We start from the raw sequence: 15,599 nt of genomic DNA, 5'->3' as shown, positions 1-15,599 counted from the left end.
TTTACCTTTCTTTAGCTGATTTACTTGCGCTTGATTTACTTCCATATCCGTGTTGTTCTCATCTTCTTCATACTCGCTGTCATCGGAGAGCTGCTGATATTGGTTTTCAGTCAAATTAATATCTCCATTATCTTGCGTCGATGTTGTAGTTCTTCTTTTTATCGGTCTCTTGGGAAGCTCCCATTCTTCAGACGGTGAAGATGCGTTGTTGCTTTTATCGGCAGTATCTTCTGAAGCGACATCCGTTGCTCCTCTTTTTCTTGCTTTTGTCAGGTTCGGCTTAGGATTATTTGAATCGTATTTTTTCTTTCTTTTATTTTCCATAAGCGTTTTTTTCAATAGATGATCCAATTGGATCGAGTCCAGTTTAGGAAAATCTTTTTCTCGCAAATTAAATTTCTTTTGATTTGCTGTATCGGTTGTTAAGGCCATTTTTTTTCCTTATTTATAGCCAATGCTATTTTGTTTTTCTTTATGTATTGTCCTCACCAAGGCTTTCCTAGCCTGGTAGGAGAAAAACACATTTAATTTTGTATTAATCACTGTTTTATTTATCACTTTTAACTCTACAGCCACCACTATCTATTGATCATATATTTTTGCTTATATTTCCTCTTATATCCACTCAAATTACACTTTTTAACTCTTATAATCTTGCACGTCTAGCAGAGCGATGTGATCGCTTTGAACGTCGCGGCCAGACTCCACGAGAACTGGTGCTTTCAGCGTGGTATGGTCGTTGGCTGACGGGAAAATTGAGCGGCTGAAATTTTTGGAAATACATCCGCATAAAATCGTAAATTCCGTAATCATCGAGGCGTCGAAGAATCTGAGGTCTTCACGTAATTTTTTCCATGAAAAAATGACATCGCTGCTGGTCCTCTTCGTTTTACTACTCCATTTCCGGTTTTGGAGTAATCAACGATATTTCTATTTGTCCGAAATCTTTGTCCGGGCATGTGGGTTGAATATGTTTCCTCGTGGTGGAAAAAAAAAAACATGTGAACATTTCGGTGATGAATTCATCATTTTCAACGGTTACGACAAAATACGATCGCGTTAATTGGCAAAATTGAGAGCCAACGGCACGCGGTGTTCCCAAGCGGTCACCCATCCAAGTACTGACCGCGCCCAATGCTGCTTAACTTCAGTGATCGGACGAGAACTGGTGCTTTCAGCGTGGTATGGTCGTTGGCTGAAATTTAATATGCGAACTTTTTTTTTTAACGATAGCCTTCTCTAGCTGCGCTGAGCACTTTATTTCGTGGGTATTTTAATCAGCCTGAGCCATCACGCTCGCCTATGTAACGCTCGTTCGGGTAAAGTCAGCCCGAGTCAACTAAGGCAAAAAGAGAGTTATATCAACGCGACACTGCTATACTGATTCGGCGACCGTTTCACGCTAGGCTATGTAACGCTTTATTGAGTAAAGTCTGCTCGAGTCGACTACTTTGTCAATGATTTTGAGTGGGGATTTCAATGGTCATTTCGCAAAAGGCACATCGAAGTCAATAATTGATTTTTTTAAAATCAACATTAGATTTGAATATGTCGAATGATCCTAATGGAGTGCAACTGGAACTACGATTGACGAAGTTTTTTTTTTTAGATATTTAGCAAATTTTTCAATCAAAAGTATTTGTTTCATATTTTAATTACTACAAACCTGTTCTTTCATTTTTAGAGTAATATACAAATGACGATCATTCAGAGCAAAATATAGCAAAGTAAATTATACACAATTATAATTATATATTTTGTATATGTTGTTACTTGATGAATATATAACGAAAAAATAAATAGCTGTATTTGGTAGGTATTAAGCTCGCTCCGATGAAGTTTTTCACTTCTGTCTCTTGGTCTAAAGCATATACTTTTTTTTCATTAAACTTTCTTTTATATAAACATTAATACAACAGAAGTTACATCGTATATTTTACAAATAGCAACATTTTCCTCAATTGTAGGTAGTTCCTGTCTTTGAGCTTAACTTACTACTTTCTCTTATTTTTGTACTGTGTGTACAAAAATCGTGTTAGTATCGTGTTAGTAGCTTGAGAATTACTTCGTTTTGTAGAATTTTTCGGTCAGATCTTTGATGTAGTCTTGAATCATCAAGTAATTTTTTCTATTATGGAATTCCGTTATTTTTGTATATGTATTTTCTTCGAGTATCAATTGGAGGAAAGGTCCGAAGATCATTCTATGAATTAATAGTTTTTTGTTGAAAGCCAGTTTTGAGTTTAATGTCATCGAACGGTTAATTTTTCCGGACGTACCTATTACTTTCTGAATGGTTTTGTTGATATGGTTTTTGAATATTAACTTGGAGTCTCGACGTAATACAAGATATTTTCTGTTGTTATGGATATGATTCTATATCCGTTGATCTTGTGGGCTCGGATGATCTGTTAAATGCTTTGTCTGTTAAACTTTTTGGCGTGAGAGAATACAATCCTTTCTATTTTTGTTTCATTTATAGCAATTTTCCACTTTATGTAGAATGGTTGTAGTATATTCACATGCATTTGTACTTGTTTAGCTACGATGTTAGCATTATATCCGTAGAGATAGATTGCCACGAAATGTATAATAGGAGATTACTAAAGATCGGCGTCACCGAAGGAAGACCATTTTTAAATATCAGTGTCAATTACTGCGACCCATTCTTTATAAAAGAAAAATAGGTGAGAAATCGTGGTCAGGTGAAGGTTTACGTACCGTTCTTCGTATGCCTCTCAGTAGAGGCGGTCTACCTGAAATTCGTCGTGAGTGACGTGAAAATTGAAGATTTTATCGCAGCATTAAAACGCTTCATAACACTCCAAGGACTTGCAAAAATATATATTCGTAGAATATTTCGTACATGGGACGACGATTGTCACAGCAAACAATAACTTTAAGGAGATTATGGAACTTTATCGTTATGACAAATACAATACGGCGGTCTCTAATCAATGGTCTGAACAAGAAATTCAATAGCTCTTTATGCTATTCCATTCAGTTAACTTTGGGAAAGTCTGGGAAGCAGCAGTAAAATCTTTTAAACGACATTCGAAAAGAGTAGTTGGATACCAATAATTCACATTTGAACAATTAGATACTTTTTTCATCGAGATCGAAGCAATCATGAATTCTCGTCCATTGACTACCATTTCCAATGCCCCAACGATCTTCTAGCTCTTACTCCGGGTCATTTCTTCATCGGTAATTCACTAACGAGTTCACCAGAAGTTGACCTTATTGAAACGCTAAAACGAAACAATCTTTCATCGTGGAAGCTGATTCAAAAGGTACGCTAAGATTTCTGGAAACGATTTCAGGAAACAAAGAGTATTTACCGAATCTCACTGTTCGTTACAAGTTGACTCATGGAACGCGCGAGACCTAGAAAGGTATCCTTGTACTCATCAAGTATCTACCTCTCCTTCGGTGGCCCATGGGTCGGGTAATGAAAACCTTCCCAGGCGCTGACGACGTCATCAGGGTTGTATGATTGAAGACGTCCGAAGGAACGTTTGTTCACAACATCCGACGTCTCTTTCCGTTGCCGATGACCATCATATAGGATTATAAAACTTATCAAATAGATTTCCACATTTCTTGATCGATGCCGTCTTGAGAGGGGAGCAAGTTCCGTCCTCAACGGAACGGATTTTATTTTATATTTCTTTACATATTCCAACTTAAGGTTACTAGCCACTGAAATATGATTGCAAATAAACTCAGGAATTACAAAAAGTCTTCACAGTTATAAAATGAATGACAAGGGGTCTTGAAGGCGCGCTTTCAATCGTTTGTGTTCGATCGCTCGCAGGTCAATAAAGCACATTTAGCAGTCAAAAGCATTTTAGCAGTGTGCACCTTTCCCATAGGCAATTCTTTAACTGCCCGTAGCCCTTCTGGAATGTTTCGGAAAAGACGTGCGCTTTTTGTTAGTACCCGGTTTTCCCCAAAGTGTCCCGAGTCCACGGAAAACCCTCGAGTTTTTTCACTCCTTGTCCTTCTTGTTTTTATATTATATTCCACTTTTGCCGGATTGGTCGAAACAGATGTCTGTTTTAAATAGTAAAGGGACGAGACTTGGAGCATTCCTAGTGAGCTCTAAGAAGTCAGTCTACGTCCAAACATAAAACCCGACTGACGTCTTCAACACAATGACGTCGCGCGTAGATTTAATATTTGTAACCAACAATAATTTTCTGTTTATTTTTAAATATTCTAAACCTTTTGTGATCACAACTCACTTATAACTAAGTTCGTCAGCAATTAATTATAGTTACGAAAGCATCATAAAAATCCCGTCATCGTACGAGTGACATCGAAATTTACGACCCGGATCGATAAAAATATTTAAATCACGGGGCGTGAGTGATCGTTACATTAGTGGTGCTTCGAGCCGCATAAGATCACTACGAACGGTTCTTAAAACGGTTACATTGGGAAGTGCTATAAAAACTACTAATTCAGTGTTAAAAGAAAACTGCCAACTTGCAGTATCCGCAAAACATTTGTGTACGAACGATTCCAAAACCGATGAGCTATACAGCGTACAGCATACTTCAGCAACACATCACTTCGTGATCACCACTAACCAATCGACAAAGGAACTTTGAACTTCGTATAAGAGCAGCCAGGAAATATCGTCTTGAATTATAGATCCTACGAGAAGTGCGTCGTTTAAAGAAATTCCTTGTGAATTATGAATTTGGCCGACGCGTTGCAAAAAGATCGAATCTTAGAGGTCAGGACGAGAACTGGTGTTTTCAGCATGCATGGTGGTTGCCTGAAGATTAAAAAAAAAATGGTTTGAATTTATATAAATGGATTTACGCAAAAGCGTATATCCCTTAATTACTGAGAAACATAAAAAATCTGAGATTTCGCCGAATTATTCCGATGAAAACATAAAATCTGATGGGCTTCTTCGTTTCACTACTTTGATTTCAATTTTGGAGCAACCAACTATATTTCTATTTCGGCCGGAATTCTCGTTGAAAGATGTGGGTTGAAAATCTTCTCTTGTGACAGAAAAAATAAAAGATGAATATCGTAACTTTTATAAACATAAACGAATTATATACAGTTGCAAGACCAAAGAAAAAATCACTTTTCCACGATTTTTTTCTGGTAAAGGGTTTTATTTGGACAAAAGAAAAAGTATCAGACAGTGTAGAGGCATCCTTTAGCTTCAGATTGAAATTTCTTATTTTTAAAAATATCTTTTTACATTGCTCCTGTGATCTCCTGGAAGCCCTCGAAAAATAACAGCCCTCCTCCTCTTATTTTTCTTATTGTGGAATGTACATTATTATTGACTGTAACTTGTAAGTGTCTATTTTTGAGATACGAGTTTATATATTTTATGAGTATTATGAGATATTCGAATTTGATCATTTTATATATTAGCCCATCGATCCAGACTCTATCGAAGGCTTTTTCGATGTCTAACAGGAGCAAGACTGTTACTTTGGTGTTTTCGGAACCCGTCTACGATGATCATCTGTATCTGTGCGTTTTTACACTTACTGCGAATGAATGGCCTCACATGATTTAGATGCAGCGTGTGAAATGGAATAGCGACCTTTTCGATAGGGTGCAATAAACCAGGCTTGTGGCCCGAACTCGCTTTATGATACAAGCAGTTTAAACATGTCTCCACGTATTTCTTGACGAATTTTCGCATACCTTTAACGAGGGAAACCAGTTTAGGAGGCCGAAATTTTCGTATCTTTCGTGAATTTTTCGAACAGGGTAGGAATAATCAGATTCGTTTAAACTTGAAAGATATTTTATTCATGTTTTGAAGTATACTTTGTTCCAGTCATTTTCGCCGGAAAAAGTGATATTAGAAGTTTTTGTCCATGGATGATCGCCATCCGAGTTTTTTGCTCGTGGGCATTTCTGAAGTTAGAATTTTTATCAGTAACTATTACAACTTTTCTTTTCGTTAACAAGCATATTCCCTAAGAATATGAACCTAGAAGTGATCAAAAAAGTTGAAAATTGCACGTTTGTGAGATTTTTGACCACAATATCATGTTTTTATACGATGTTTTTTCACCTTTTTTGCATAAAAAAAAATATTTTCAATAATAATATCATCTCAAAGTTAGGGTACTATACATTGTAATTGAATAAAGAATATTCACACAAATTTACAGAACGATTGGTCAATAACTTTTGAGCTAGAATGCCCACTAGTTGAAAAAAATCGTATCGAAAAAAACGGTATTGAGTCAGGTAAGTGTGTAAGAAACTACTGCGTTCACTTCGGCGCCGAACCGAAGTGCTCATAGCATCGAAAATAATCGAAATTTTACTTTGAAATGTTGGCAACATATTCCTGAATAGTCTTACTAACAATTTATGAAATTCTAAAAACAGTTTATTTTTTGACACGTATAAACTGATTTCCCACGTTAAACCAATCATTTTCGTGCACTTTTTCCAAAGCCTTTTCCACTGCAAAATATTCCCGATCGTCGTGACACAGCTTTACTACGTTGAAACGCGACGTGCATGGCACCAACCACCTATTCCAAAACGGGACAAGTACATTATTACCGGTTTCGGTACGCCAAAAAACGACGCCATTTCTGAAGTTATACTTGTCCAAGTACTTTTTCATGTCTGGTTTGATCTCCCTCGACTCCAATATTTTCGCGATCACCACCATATCTGGATCTCGAAATTGGGCAACTTTGATTCATTTCGCATCACTGATGTTTACGACCATACATTCGAGGGAAGTTCTGCTCAGGTAGTCTGCATGTGCCCCTTGAATTCCTGAGTGGTAAACGATGTTAAAGTTGTAGTTCTGCACATATATCCACCATCTCGCAACTCTTAGTTATAGTTGTATGTCCTTTTTGTCAACTGTTGGCCGTATGGCAATGCAATCAGTTACTACCGTAAACTTAATGCCTAACAGGTAGACGCGTAAAGCTTCGAGCGCCTCGACCACCGCAAGAGTCTCCCAGTCGTACGAGTGATATTTCTGTTGCTCGACCGTGGTTTTTTCGTTGGAATACTCCATGACCCTTTTTTCTCTGCCCTTTCCTTGTAAAAGCATGGCGTACAACACAAAACTGCTTCTCTAAGGAGCTCTCCGAAGCTCGTGTCGCCTGGGAATTGCTTGAATTCCAGTACAATATTTCCGCAACTATGCGTCTGACCGACGCTTCACGTTGATACAATTCTCGTCTAACCGACGTTCGAAAAACAATTCTCGCCTAACCGGCGCTTTAAACAAAATACAAAGAAATCGTCTAACCGACGTATAAAAATCTCTCGACTACTGCGTCTAACCAACGTCTTAGAATCTTAATTTTTCAAAAATTGTACCTAACCGGCGTCTCTAAAATCTCTCTACGTAATACTACGTCTGACCGACGTCTCTGAAGTCTCTCTCTCTCTCTCTCTTTTGTCTTGGTCCTCCTTCCGCATAGATCGCGTATCAGGAGAAGTATTAGAAATCGATATTAATAAGAATATTAAACTCTAATCAAAAAAAAGTAAGATGATCCCTAAGGTTCGTCCAGTATCCGGTGTATTCATCCTCTCAGTCCATTTACATTTTCGCTACAAATACTGTAGGAGTAATATTTATTCAAAGTAAAGAAAATATATGTAGTCCACAAAACAGTAAACTCCTCTATTAATAATTGAGAATACAAGAATAGGTATGACTCGAAACAAAAACAATGATAGACTCTGGTCAGCAAGTAAGTTGGGAGAGCCCGAGGATTTGTCCGGTGAAGCAAGATTGCCCGTTCCGCGTCTTTACTCGTGTCCTCTAACCCCAGAGGCCCGAGCCCACTCGAGGGCCTCCTTTTTTATGGAGATCACCCCTTCGGCTTTTTGCAAGGGTTTTCCCAAGAAAAACCCTTGAAATCCGCGTACTCCGCGAGACAAAAAAATGAAGAGCGCTGTCATTTGGCCATCACGTGTCCATCGGCTGTTTTTAGAGACTCTCAAAAAATGTTCCTTTCAATACGAATAACAGTCATTATTTAATTTTTCGCAGAATTCAAGAAAACTTGAAATTTTTCTGAAGGCGATTTGCAATTTTGAATTTCTTGTTTGAATGATTCTATGACGGCTATCATTTTTGAATGTTGAATATTTTATTGAGGTCTTTAATTTCATTCGTTAGAGTTAAAAAGTAATTGATTTCATGATTCAGATATATATTTTCATAGCTTATCTGAGTGTTATTATTATTGTTATGGAATCTGGTCAGAAGCGGCTGTTTCTGTGGTTCGGAGAACTCATTTTCACTTACAGACGTCTCAGTCAGTATCAGAATAGTCTTTGGTATGCCCTCGGAGCCTTGGCTGTACTTCAGTCAGGCTTCGTAGTGGAGTTTTCTCGTATCGCTTTGGGGGTAATTCGAGCTCATCGTTGCGCCTTCGCTGTTTACGTTTTGCGCTAGCCCTTCGTAGTCCGCACTTGAGAATCGAGCTATACTGATTTTCCTTGTCCTTTGTCCGTTTGCTGTCTCGGTGTATATTGGGTTGTCTCGTTGGGGCTTCTGAGCCACTTTAAAATTTTAGCCTGGAAAAGACTTTTTCATCTGATGTGTTTGGACTGTTGGTATGTTGATGTGGTCTCGATTGAATGTTATTGGTTCTATTGCGTGTTGCAATTAAACTCAATCTTTTTTGGTACTCCGGGCATATTGTTGCATTCGCTGGGTGATCCGAGTTGCAATTAGCACATTTAGCTGGTTCGTCTTTTGATTTAGTGCACTCCCGCGTGAAATGTTTATCTGCACATTTAAGGCATACTGGCTTGGCAAATCAGTTCGATGTAGCATGACCCCAGGCTTGACATCGATGACACTGTGTGATTCTTTTTTTGGTACGATAATGCTCCCATGTAATTTTCGTATAATTTATAAATTTGATCTCTTTTTCGAGTAATTTGAGGTTGGCTTCTCCTTTGAGAGAGATCATGTGTTTTGTTTTCAGGGTATTTTTTAGTAAATTTCCATTTACTACTTCAAACCCGTGCTCGGTTATTTCCTGCTTGATTTCGTCGATTTCTGTTTCCTTGTGTAGACCGACGATCACAAATGTTTTTCTTTTTTCAGTTTTGCTAGTGTAGGTGTGGAATTCGAGATTTTTTTTGAGTCCACAGGCTCTTTAGTAGGTTGAATTGTTCGTTAGTCGATGTAAAAACTTTTATGTGGTCACTGTGGTATGTGACGTGATAGTTTGTTTTCAATGCGTCCTTGAGGGCTTTGTTGAATTCTCTGCAGGTGTCAATTGTTCCGTGAATAGCAAGCGGAGGAGGCTTGCTAGTTCTTGATTTATTTTGTTGATTATGTCTCTTTTGATTTTCCTCGTTTTGCAATTTATTATTTGTTTCACTTTCACTTTCACTGTCTGTGTCCATGTCATCACTTTGATTTTCTAGTGCACTGTACCTGTTTCTGCACGGTATTGTTCCCTCTTTATCGGGTTTCTTTTTCATGCTTTCCATTTTGTCCTCGTTTTCTGGAAGTTTCCTTTTCCTCTGTTTGATTATTACTTCGTTAAAAACATTTTCCTTATACCCACCATGGGTAATATGGTCTTCACATTGTATGTTGGGCTCTTCTTGAGCCACGCTTTTTATATTTACACCACTATTTCAAAGGATTATGGTCGATTATGCAATTTGTGTTCAAACTTTTGGCCAGAATGTTATATAATATATGAGAAATAAAGAAAGAAAAAATTAGCCGGACCGCTGCTTCTCTCGATCTCGGCCGAACCGATAGGGACGAGGGTTGAACGAGAACTAGACGAAAACTGGTGATTTCAGCATGGTATGGTCGTTGGCTGATCGTAAAATTGAACGACTGAAATTTTTGTAAATACATCCGCATAAAATCGTAAATTCCGTAATCATCGAGGCATCGAAGAATCTGAGGTCATCATAAAATTTTTTCCATGAAAAAAAGACATCGCTGCTGATCCCCTTCGTTTTACTACTCCATTTCCGGTTTCGGAGTAATCAACGATATTTCTATTTGTCCGAAATCTTTGTCCGGGCATGTGGGTTGAATATGTTTCCTCGTGGTGGAAAAAAGAACATGTGGAAATTTCGATGATGAATTCATCATTTTCAACGGTTAAAACAAAATACGATCGCGTTAATTGGCAAAATTGAGAGCCAACGGCACGCGGTGTTCCCAAGCGGTCACCCATCCAAGTACTGACCGCGCCCAATGCTGCTTAACTTCAGTGATCAGACGAGAACTGGTGCATTCAGCGTGGTATGGTCGTTGGCCGACGGGAAATTTGAGCGGCTGAAATTTTTGCAAATACATCCGCATAAAATCGTAAATTCCGTAATCATCGAGGCGTCGAAGAATCTGAGGTCTTCACGTAATTTTTTCCATGAAAAAATGACATCGCTGCTGGTAGGAAATGAGTCTTGAACTCAACAGATTGTGGAGATAACAAAAGTCTGTAGTTTATTGTAAATTACAAAGGTGAATCTACTCGCGATGTCGTGTATTGGAGACGACTTTCGCGTTCAGAGGTTTGGGGCATATAACATAATTGGCTTAATTGTAGATTTAAATAATTGTTTTGGCTCAACGTCTCTCGCGATTTTTTTGATTTTCCAGTGAGGTCGTAAATTTCACTGCACTGATGTGACGAAAGAAGTGAACCAATGTCACACTTTAAATTAATTAAGGGTGACTGTTTCGCGTAGAAAGAAATGTAAATTCGGATACACTGCTTCTATATTTTTGGAAGTTTAAATTCAAGTACACGGATGTTACAAATGACTTGATTCATAAGGTTGACTCGGCAACACTGAAGAATTTGTATACTATCGGTTGTACAGACTCGGCTATATCTCAGTCTCTAGTGTTGACTCGGCAACTCCTTTTCGAGAACTCCCTTAGTTTCTTTCAAAACTATGGAGTCTCGATTTACTTCCACTCAAAAGGAGGGGGTTGAAAAATACATACAAAATCCAAGACATGCATTCTCATTGGTCTGCTGTTTTTCATGTACCTCTCTTTAAGAATCGCCAGCCCTCCTCGTAAATACTTAGTTTCGCGGATAGACTACAAAATAGAAAAACAGTCATAAAACATCTGGCCGCCAAAAGGCCAGCCCGAACGATTGACCGTTAACCGGGGAAAATCCGGTGTGCACGAAATTTAGGAAAAACCCCTTAAGCGGCTTGCCACCATAAAAAACTCTGCTTTGGCGCACAATTTAATCTTCCCCATAATAATGCTTAAAAAGAATGACAGGGCAAACGTGTCTCGTTCCATCTACTCGCGAAAAACCTAGTGAAAATGGATGCTTGTTCTGCAGGAATATTATAGAACTTATTTTCTCTGTCATTTATAGTGATTTTATCTTTTACTAATACTTAGCGTCTCAGTCGACGCTCCAATAATGTTAGTTTGTTTGTTAAGCTTAGAGTACTTTTTCTACAGAGTAAATAATAGAGTATTCCTTTGATTTTTTTAGCTTTACATCGAGTTTTATGAACGTGCTTCGTAAACGTTAACTTATTATCTAGTATCACACCGAAATATTTGTCACTCGTTTTTAGTGCTATTTGTACTTGTCCCATTTGGAATGGTACGACTTGTTCGTTTTTTTCTATTATGTGTGAAATGTACTAGTTCAGTCTTGTTTGCATATAGTTTAATTTTCCAGTCATGAAAGTGGTTTTTTACAAGGTTGACGTGTACTTATACGTTAGATTGCGCTTTTTTCTTTTTCCACGAGCTAGCATAAATGGCTATATTATCCGCGAAGAGTACAATATCTGTTTCATTTGTTTTTGGTATGTCGTTTATATAGTATAAAAATAGCAACAGCCCTGTGGTACCCCTGCTACAATTGTTTGTTTTTGTGAGGATTCTCCGTTTATTACTACTGTAAATGTTCTTTTATGTAGTGTGACGTAGCAATTCTGCTCGTCACTTAAAATTGTATAATTCGTTAAAAATGGCTCAGGGGAGGGTGTTTTTTGACGTTGTCTGAATTCCTCTCGAACAGATACTCCTCTCAAGTCTCATGCGATAAAGTAAACAATATTATGAATTTTATTTTTATATTTTTTTTTGTTTCACATTGAAACATTTTATGAGCGAGCGACGAGCTTCGAAAAATCAAGGAAGTAGCATCGATAGACAAAGAATCGGGCAGTTTAAAAGTAGGAGGCCGTCCGTTAATTCATCGTAGATCTCGTTGGTCATCGAGTACGAGATTCAAAACATCGAGCGGTGGGACGCTAACTCGAAACCCTCACCCTGAACCGTCGAACTCGCGGTGCGTCTTCCAGCACCGAGATCCAACGCCGAAAACTGTCAACCTCGAATATTCTCGAACAGCTAATTTTATTATTATGCGAATCTCGAAGATCTCGAAGAAATCGTTAGAACTAGGATCAAACGAGTAGGCTAAGGGTGGGGGGTTAGGTCTCAAGAAACCGCGTTATGAAATTTCGAATCGATCTCGTTACTCGAAATCCGGACCACAACGAGGAAGGACGCATTCTCTTGAGCCTCAACTTTTACCTTCGAGAAACCAACGCCCCGAAATCGAATTGTAATTCCGAGGGTTTACCGGAGTTACAATTAATGAAATCATTGCGGTGAGCCGTTGTCTCGTTCATAATTACGTTTATCTCGTTTTGATTCGCGCGGAATTATTTTGTAAATCGGTGAAATATCGCATAATTGAGCGATATCGTTGGTAACTTTGTCGCACGAGTGAATTCAATTCTAACATCCTTTTGAAGTATTTTTCTATCATCAATTGTTATGATCATCCTTATCGTTATGAATTTATCAGAATTGCCGAGAGGAATTCATAAAACTGAAATTGGCTTCTGGATCAGAGTCCTAGAATAAGAATTATCGTATTTTTGTGATCCGTCACCGAGAACTCGTTTATTGTAATTTCGTAGGCTAAAGAAAGCCTTAATTTCGTTTATCAAATTGTGAATTATTGTCGTGTAGATTATGACCGAGAGCGAATATTTAACACCGACCAAATTTGTTAAAAAAAATTTATATTGAAGTTATCGACACATTTTGGTAAATTTTTAACATTATATTTGTTTCTTATTTTGTTTTATAATAAATCACATTTGTAATCCCAGCTCTACATTTCCGTAATTATTTTCCTCCAGAAGGCTCACGCTCCTCTACCGAGAATACTGGCTGGTCTGGTCGATTCTCAAAATTATCTCTTTTGTTCGATAAATAAATTTTGTCGAGGGGAAATCCTCGACTGGCGCCCAATATCGAGAAAAATAATTTAATTTGCCGCTTTATCTGGAAATAAGCGTTACAGCAGGTAGTGCTGTATGACTTTGACCAGGTAGAGAGGAATGTCCAACCTTTGTAATTTGTAGATGAGGCCTTTGTGCCACACTGTGTCAAAGGCCTTTTCTATATCGAGTAGTACCATAACTGTTGTTTTATTTATGTTAAAATTTTTGCTAATGTGGCCAGTGACTTTCGCCAATTGTTGAACAGTGTTCAATCCCTGTCTGAATCCGAATTGTTCAGGTATTTGTTGTTGTTGTTCTTTTTCATGTGATTTGAAGTAGTATTTGATGAGGCAGTTTGTGTTTTATTCTGAATGGGGCGTTGTCGTGTACATCATTAAGTATATTGTGCATTCTGATTCGTGTTTCGTAGAATACTTTTGTTAAGTATTAGGCCTAGATATTTCGCATTATTTGTGAGTGTTAAGGTTTTGTTATACATTTTTACACCTCCTGACACTTGCTTGTTTTTGTGGGTAAAGAGCATGATTTCTGTTTTGTTAACGTTTATTTTGATTTTCCATTTGTGAATGATTTTTCAAGAATAATGATGTGTTCCTGTAGTGTGCGCATAATGACATCTTTGCTCCAAGAGGAGGCGAGTCGTCTCCCAGTGTCGTCGGCAAAGAGGGCTATTTGTGTACATTTATGTTTCGGTATATCATTTATGTATAATAGGAAGAGGTTGGGGCCAAGGATAGATCCTTGAGGGACTCCTGCCACTATGTTTCTGCGTGTGCTTGTCATATTCCCCACGAGTACTTTAAATAATTTGTTACTTAGGTAGTTATCGATGATTTTCGTTAGATAAAGTGGTATATCATGCCAATGTAGTTTGTATATGAGAGCACGTAGCCACACCGTATCAAAAGCTTTTTCTATATCTAACAAGAGTAATCCTATAGACTTGTTTAGATTGAAGTTTTTGCTGGTAATATTTGTTAACACGAGTAAGTTGTTGTACAGTACTATGAGCGTGTCGGAATCCAAACTGTTCCGGCATGAGTTTATCTTTATCTTCTAGGGTAGTTTTTAATCTGATGTTGATGATTATTTCTAGGATTTTGCCTAGAGTTGGTAATAGGCTGATTGGTCGATAGTTTTGAGGAAATATTTTATCCTTTCCTGGTTTTTGGAATGGCAAAATAAGTCCTTTTTTCCAAGTTTGTGGGAAATACGAATGTTGGAAACAAGCATTAGATATATATGTTAAGTAAACTATTGCTTTTCTTGTTAAGTTTTTTAGTATTAGATTTTGTATTCCGTCATTGCCTGGCGCTTTTTTTGGTTTCGAGTGGAGGAGTACGTTTACGTTACGTTTTCAAAGTTTCTTTATTTCATCTTTGAGTACAATGTTTTGGGGTACATTTTGTTGCATGTGGACTACGCCTGCTTAACTAAGGCTTATTAGTCTATTTTTATGTTCTTGTATTGGTTTTTGCTTCTTTTTAGTGTATTATCACATTTAGTTTGTATTTTTTATTGGAGTAAAAATTTGAAAAACCTCATTAGAGTTCCTTACATCTAACTTAACGGCTAATGTTTTACTATGTACACTGTACACTATTTACAATGGGTGCATGTTTAGTGCATGCTAGCTTAAATGCATGTTTAATGCATGATGATGTGTTGCGGCAATTTATGTTTCATTTTAAACGGAAGCTCGTCTTTTCTTAGTATACCTAGATCACGTAGTGAAGGTACATTTTTAATTTGTTCAGTGTAGAATTTTTTAGCGAAATGACGGATGTCAACTCTTAATTCAGGTCCATTTGCTTTCTTTCTTAATTCTAAGTTTGGCAGTCTCCATTCTGCTTTCAATATCACTCTTAGAGTTTTATTTTGTATCGTTTCTAATTTTTTGATGTTGGAGTTACAGGTGTTACTCCACACTGGGGAGGCATATAAAATAATTGGCTTAATTATAGATTTAAATAATGTTAGTTTGTTTTTTAAGCTTAGAGTACTTTTTCTACAGAGTAAATAATAGAGTATGCCTTTGATTTTTTGAGCTTTACATCGAGTTTAATGTACGTGCTTCGTAAACGTAAACACCGAGATATTTGGCACTCGTTTTTAGTGCTATTTGAACTTGTTCTATTTGGAATGGTATGACTTGTTCGTTTGTTCTTGAGTGGAGGAGTACTTTAACTTTTGACTTTTGAAAATTTCTTTATTTGTCATTTTTGGTTTGTTTTACATGTTTGTAGTTACATTCTTGTTATACATTATTGTTCCCGTCCCGCGGGGATTAACCAAGTGCGTTTTTCTTTTTGGTATCATGTTTTGTTTTG

The 15,599-nt window shown here is 37.4% G+C and overlaps 2 protein-coding genes and 2 non-coding genes across 4 annotated transcripts in view; 1 reads left to right on the top strand and 3 right to left on the bottom strand.

Annotated features, from left to right (window-relative positions):
- LOC122416582 (uncharacterized) overlaps nucleotides 1-432 on the bottom strand; it is a 31,998-nt gene extending 31,566 nt beyond the window's left edge. Inside the window, exon 1 of the mRNA XM_043429647.1 lies at nucleotides 6-432. Within this exon, the coding sequence (XP_043285582.1) occupies nucleotides 6-432 (427 nt within the window). The remainder of the gene's footprint in view (nucleotides 1-5) is intronic.
- The window catches only part of Cad96Cb (protocadherin Fat 4-like Cad96Ca), a 71,252-nt gene that overhangs the window by 9,934 nt on the left and 45,719 nt on the right, over nucleotides 1-15,599 (top strand). The window lies entirely within an intron of this gene.
- LOC122416654 (5S ribosomal RNA) lies at nucleotides 1,078-1,196 on the bottom strand. Its single transcript, XR_006262142.1, has one exon. It is a non-coding gene; the product is annotated as a 5S ribosomal RNA (ribosomal RNA).
- Nucleotides 10,163-10,281, bottom strand: LOC122416671 (5S ribosomal RNA). The gene has a single exon (XR_006262159.1). It is a non-coding gene; the product is annotated as a 5S ribosomal RNA (ribosomal RNA).

The sequence above is a fragment of the Venturia canescens genome, chromosome 9 (assembly GCF_019457755.1).
Source record: "Venturia canescens isolate UGA chromosome 9, ASM1945775v1, whole genome shotgun sequence".
In the NCBI taxonomy this organism is placed as follows: Eukaryota; Metazoa; Arthropoda; class Insecta; order Hymenoptera; family Ichneumonidae; genus Venturia; species Venturia canescens.
The sequence above is the reverse complement of the archived record's forward strand: the minus strand, read 5'-3'. Positions and strand labels throughout refer to the sequence as shown.